The sequence below is a fragment of the Lynx canadensis genome, chromosome B1 (genome assembly GCF_007474595.2).
Source record: "Lynx canadensis isolate LIC74 chromosome B1, mLynCan4.pri.v2, whole genome shotgun sequence".
Classification (NCBI taxonomy): domain Eukaryota; kingdom Metazoa; phylum Chordata; class Mammalia; order Carnivora; family Felidae; genus Lynx; species Lynx canadensis.
This window is the reverse complement of record NC_044306.2, coordinates 173,652,191-173,658,190: the sequence shown is the minus strand read 5'-3', so window position 1 is coordinate 173,658,190 and position 6,000 is coordinate 173,652,191. Positions and strand designations below refer to the sequence as shown.

The 6,000-nt window shown below is 36.5% G+C and overlaps 1 protein-coding gene across 5 annotated transcripts in view; it reads right to left on the bottom strand.

Annotated features, from left to right (window-relative positions):
- Positions 1–242: 242 nt before the first annotated feature.
- The window catches only part of TMEM156 (transmembrane protein 156), a 51,916-nt gene continuing 46,158 nt past the window's right edge, over positions 243–6,000 (bottom strand). For 4 of the 5 annotated variants that reach the window (XM_030314035.1, XM_030314037.1, XM_030314036.1 and 1 more), the window contains 2 exons: positions 3,794–3,896; positions 243–963 (listed from right to left, as the gene is read on the bottom strand). In XM_030314035.1, coding sequence (XP_030169895.1) covers positions 904–963; positions 3,794–3,896 — 163 coding nt within the window. In that variant the 3' untranslated portion in view covers positions 243–903. Of the gene's footprint in view, positions 964–3,793; positions 3,927–6,000 lie in introns of those variants that run through there. The other variant, XM_030314041.1, reaches the window with a different exon arrangement.

Sequence of the window (6,000 nt, the reverse complement as noted above, 5' to 3'; positions counted from 1 at the left end):
TCTAGAAAAAGAAAGGAGAGGAGAGGAGGGGAGAGGTGGGGAGGGGAGAAGAGGGGATGGGAGAGAGGGAGAGGATACCAAAAAACCCTCTGTATGCTGAATCATTCATTCCTGTTAGTTTGCTTAATATTAAACCTGACCCTGCCATTAAAATCTAGAAATCTTCTCAGAAAAGCAATTTTAACCATATAATGATGCCAGGAGATTAAATTCCACCTGAATTCTGGAAAGGTATTTTTATATTTTTCAATGTTAGAAATTGTCTATATGTGCTCTTATTGTAATTAATAACTATAACTACTCTTGACATCAGTGATAGCTATAAATAATATGAACGCTGAGAGAATCAGAAGAAACATTTTGCTACTATGTTTCAATATTCAAGTTTCACTTAGTATTTCACTTAAAGTCATTTGATTTTGGTATCTTTGAATTTTTTAAAGCATCCTCAGTGCCAAAAGGAGACAAAATTTATAAATCCAAACAAATACATTAACAAACAACCCAGGCCCTCTTAAGTAATTTGCCAAATAGAAACAATCCCTCTGTATAGGAAAACCCATCAAATCAGAATCTGCAATGTGGGCTAATGAGAGAAAGGATTTTCATCCTTGACCTTGGTTTTTGGTTCCTTTCAATATCAAAATCTTGAGGCCACTGTAGTTGTATAATGATAGATAAACAAGGAGAGGAAGCATTCCGTTGCTGTTTTTATGGGTGTCATCAGCTTGTTTTCCATGACTCATGATGGCTTCCTGAAAAAACTCTGGTTTCTTTGATCTCGTGGGCCAAATGAATGCTCTTGAGCCAGTTTTCATCAGCCAGTGACCATTCCTACTGTTCCCATTGTGCATTCTCAGCTGGACCCATATATTTACTAGTTAACTCATTCCTGAAATAAAATTATGAGTATTCTTCAAAAGGGTTTAGTCCAAATGGTCCAGAGGAATTCAGAGGGATATTCTGAAGATAAAGAGAAAAAAAGACAAATATTATTCATGCAAGAATGTTATTATCTGAAAAGAATTAGTGGAGAATAATTTTTAAACCATTTATTAAAACTGTGTCTTATAAGGACACCAAAAATCTTCTCAATACCACTGATTAAGAGCTCTTTCTAATCCTGTGGTAGACAATGGAGCCTCCATTATAAACCTAGGAAGACAGTGTGGCTAGTGGTAACAAACATCTCAGCCTAGGACCCAGGAAACTAGGGTCTCCTCAAGCCTCTGTCACCACAGTATGTTTGGGTTATTGTCCTCTTCTATAAAATAAAGTGTAAGTGTTCACGCAAGTTTCTTTTAAAGAAACACAGAAGTTGGGACTTAATCATTCATTCAACAAATACTTATTGAACATGTATTATATACTAGGCAGCATTTCCGTTGAATGAGCTGTCTCTCCATTATGCTCCCTGAGTCCCCTATGAATGAATACCTGTATCATGTTATTGGCACTCAATCTGATTTCTCCACTGACTGCATGTTACTTTGCCAATGAGCAGCAGAATTCTTGGCATACAGTAGGTGCTCAAAAAGTATTTGGTGAATGAAAGGGGATCTCTTCAAATGAAAGGTTGAACATCCCAGAACGAGGACCAGGATGAGAGATATCAAGCATAATATTTCATTAAAGCAATCACATGATTACATTAAAGTCTACCTAGCAATTTCTAAGCCAACAGCAGACTCTGATTCCACTAAGACCCAAACACTAAGACCTGCTTCTCTCTAGTCCTGAACACAAATATATACTTGGCATTCATTTTCCAGTTTGACATTTTGGGCCATTTACAGTCTATCTCTTCGGTTGCCTCTCTAGATCTGCACTCCACTTCTTTCCCACCCTACTGTTACCCTCGAGGCCAGTCTATATGAACTACCTCAATCCAGCTCCATTGTCCTCTAGCTCTGATTGGGTTTGACCAATGGTAAGTACTAGCACATCGGGGAAAGAGAGAACAGCCAAACTGAGATATTTATTCTCTCTTCAGGGCAATTGCAGGCTGTTGTGTCACTTGGCCATAAGTCACAGTCCTTATCAGGCAGCCCTCCCCATATATTGTGTGTGTGTGTGTGTGTGTGTGTGTGTGTGTGTGTGTCTGCGCCTGTGCCTATCTTTCTGGGTTCCTTGCCCCTTTAGTCTTAGGGATAGTAGCAGTGTCCTACTGTTAACTAGTTTTAGGGTGCTGCACTCTCTTTTTGGGTTTTCCCACATCTCGGCTTAATAGACCCTTTATTAAACTCACCTCAAATGATTCAGTTTGAGTATACTATTGGTTTCCTGCTAGAATCTTGACTTAAAGTGTCATAAAGAATAAATGATCTAGTAATGCACACACACACACACACACACACACACACACATACATTGGACTATTACTCAACTATAAGGAGAATGAAATCTTGCCATTTGCAATGACATGGATGGACCTAGAGAGTAATAATTTGCTTATTATATTAAGCAAAGTAAGTCAGCAGAGAAAGACAAATACCCTATGATTTCACTCATATGTGAAATTTAAGGAATAAAGCAAACAAACACAGGGGAAAAAGAAAAGAGAGGGAAACCGAGAAACAGACTCTTAACTATAGAGAACAAACATGGTTACCAGAGGGGAGGGGGAGGTGGGTTGGGGATGGTGAAATAAGTGATGGGGATTAAGGAGTGCATTTGTTATAATGAGCACAGGTGTTGTATGGAGGTGTTGAATCACTAAATTCTACACCTGAAACAAACAAACAAACAAAGTCTAGATCATTTATTCTTATCACCACCAAGGACAATTAAAGGATACTAATAAATGCTAGTGTCTTTCCTCTTCCCTGTTATAATTTTTACATCCCCTACCACAGCTATCAATAGTGCCTTAACATAACAGCTACTTAATAAATATTTGTTGAATAAATGAAAAATAATTCTAAGAGGGGTGCCTGGGTGGCTCAGTCAGTTTAGCGTCAGACTCTTGATCTCAGCTCAGGTCTTGATCTCAGGGTCATGAGTTCAAGTCCACGTTGGATTCCATGCTGGATGTGGAGCCTACTTAAAAAATATACAGTGAAACCTTGGTTTGCGAGCATAATGCATTCCAGAAATATGTTTATAATGCAAAGCACTTGTATATCAAAGCAAATTTCAAGAACCATTGGCTCAGTAATCACGTGATGTTCAGCATCATGTACTACTTGTATTACAAGACATTGCTCATTTTTCAAGTGTTTATCAAGTTAAAATTTATTAGAAATGTTTGCTTGTCTTGAGGAACACTCACAGACAAGTTATTTACAATCCAAGGTTTTACTGTATATACATTTCGAAGGCACTTCTGGCCATAATTTGGGATTCAAGCACATGAAAATCAATGTACATTAGATTTATTATCAGATCCTATATTGAGGGAAGTTTTTAATTTCAGTAATTGAGGATCAGTGGGTAGTCTGGCTTTATAAATTTACATTCTCTCTTTTCTCATGTTCTGACTAAAGAACGATTAGCCTCCTGGAATTATGTATGATCCAACCTTAGGAAACAGCCAAGGGATGAGCTGACATCTCAGGGGCACATGTTGTTTAATAGACTAAGAGATTAGTTTATTGGTCCTTCCTAGACCTTGGAGAAAATAGTGATTTTATTTCATGCCATCTAATTCATATGAAGTACTTTTGCAAGTTCATCACCTTCTGTCTCCTACACCCAGATAGAAATGAAGTTTGAGGTAAACTGCATCTCCTTGGATCTTTCATGTTTATAACGAATAAAGACAAATCATCAGTAAAGCCCAGTCTTCACTCACCGTGTATACTGATCTTGCAGATGCATCGTGGAAGTAACTTCTAGTTCTGGTATTGGAGGAAGCGCTTTCTTGACCGGAGTCAAGGGCAGTCTCTGCTTGGTCCCTATGTTTTAAGAAGGAAAGCTGTTCTGGTCTGTATGCAGTCAATAGCAATGCAAAAACAGATACAACATTTTCCAATGTACTAAGAGAACCATACCCTCCATCTAGCAAGGATATTGGTAGTTTCCATCACTTGCTAGATTTCCTGTCTACAACTGTGACACCTTTAACCCATTTCTCTCAACTCTGTTTCTTTCATTTCTCCTCCCCACCCCCACTTCCTGAGCACAAGACCTGCAGCATAGTTAAAGGGGGAGCAAAGTAGAGAAAAACATTCTTAGCGTTCAATGCCAAGTAGAAAGAAAAAAACTTTAGTTGGAAACTGACTACAAACATTTCCTTCTTTGCATTTTGTTAAAACAGGTCCCTAAGAAGAATATCAAGGACATCTCTGATTTCAGGGACAATTTTAGCAAGAAGCCAAGTTACAAATCAGATGAATTCTAATCTGTCCTCCTTTTCTAGGACTATGTGACATCAAGTCCTTCTAATATTATCTTCAGCTGACTTCAAGGTAGGAGGTGAAATTTCAGACCCATGACATATGGTCTTTCTTTCATTCCACTGGGATCTGGGGTCTTGCTTTTCTGGTTTTTATATTGAAACTTGAGTTTTACATAATACATGTAGTTTTTGCTTCACAGATGTCTCTTCTTTTTATACAAAGCCCTGGACATGAATGGAAATGAGGTGACCTATAATTTAAAAAGAAGTTTGAGCAGCTGCTTCTTAAGAAGACAAATCAAAAAGGAAGATTTAAGTGTAATCAAGAATATGATGCTTATCAAAGGAAATTTTTTTTAATTTTTTAAAATTTCCATATGCATCAAAAAAAAAAAAAAAAAGAATATGAGGCTTCTTATCCATGAAGATGATTAAACACTGGTATAGGTTACCGAAATAGAAATACTGTGAAACCATCTGTCAGAATTATACTCTTTTAATTAGAAAAAAATTTAATAAGACTGATTTTTGTATTTAATTTTCTGAATAAAGAATACAGTCACATGATTAAAATTTTATAAACTAGGGAGGGATATTAGGCAAAATGTCTTCCTCTTTACCCCATTTCCTACAGACAGCCACTTTTTACCACATCACATACATAATTCTTTCCCTTCTTTCCTTCCTCTGCCACAGGAAACCAAAGATTTTAGGGTTTTTTTGTAGATAGATAGATGATATAGATACATATACATAGATTTATATGTTCATATGTGTGTATATGTTATTTTTATCTTTATGTAAATGATATCATACTATACACATGTATGTATATGTAATGATCTATCTCAGAGATCTTTCCCCATAAATTCTTCCACATTCTTTTTTACAACTTTCTGGTATTCCATAGTATGGATGTATCATCAAAGCACCTTCCTGTCAGATTGTGTCTAATCTGGTATTGTAAACACACTAGCAATAAACATTGTATATATGTCATTTCTCTCCTAGATTAGTAATCCATAGGAGAAATCCCTAGAAATAGAATTGCTGGCTCAAAGGGCTTGTACATTTGTAACTTTGATAGTTATTGCCAAATTACGTATCACAGCAGTTGTAGCACATTAGCCTCTTGGTTTACCTTAGTAAAGTATAAGAGTGCAGAGCGCCTACTGCCTCTGGCCCCAGAGGGTGATGTCAAACTTCAGGATTTTTACCAATCTGGTAGATTAAAATGGCATTTCAGTGTAGCTTTAATTTTCATTTCCACCTGAATGTAAGCTCAACAGAGATCTTTGTTTGGTTCACTGCTGTGTCTCCTATACCCAGAAGGCCAACATTATTGGCACATAGTAGACATCAAAATAAAAAAATTAAAAAAAAAAGTCTTTTGAAAGAATTTATTCTGAATGAGGCCAAACAACTTTTCATACATTTAAGAGCCATTTGTAGTTCCTTTTCTATAAATAGTCCATTTTTATCCTTTACTCATTTGCCTACTGGTTTATGGTCTTTTCTCTATTAATTATTAGAACTTCCTTATTTACCAGGAAAAATTGCTTATCGTATGTGATGAACTGCAAATAACTTTTCCCTAACGGTTTTTACTGTGTTCATTCTTGTAGTCAAATTTATCAGTCTTTTAACTGAATTTTGTGCCA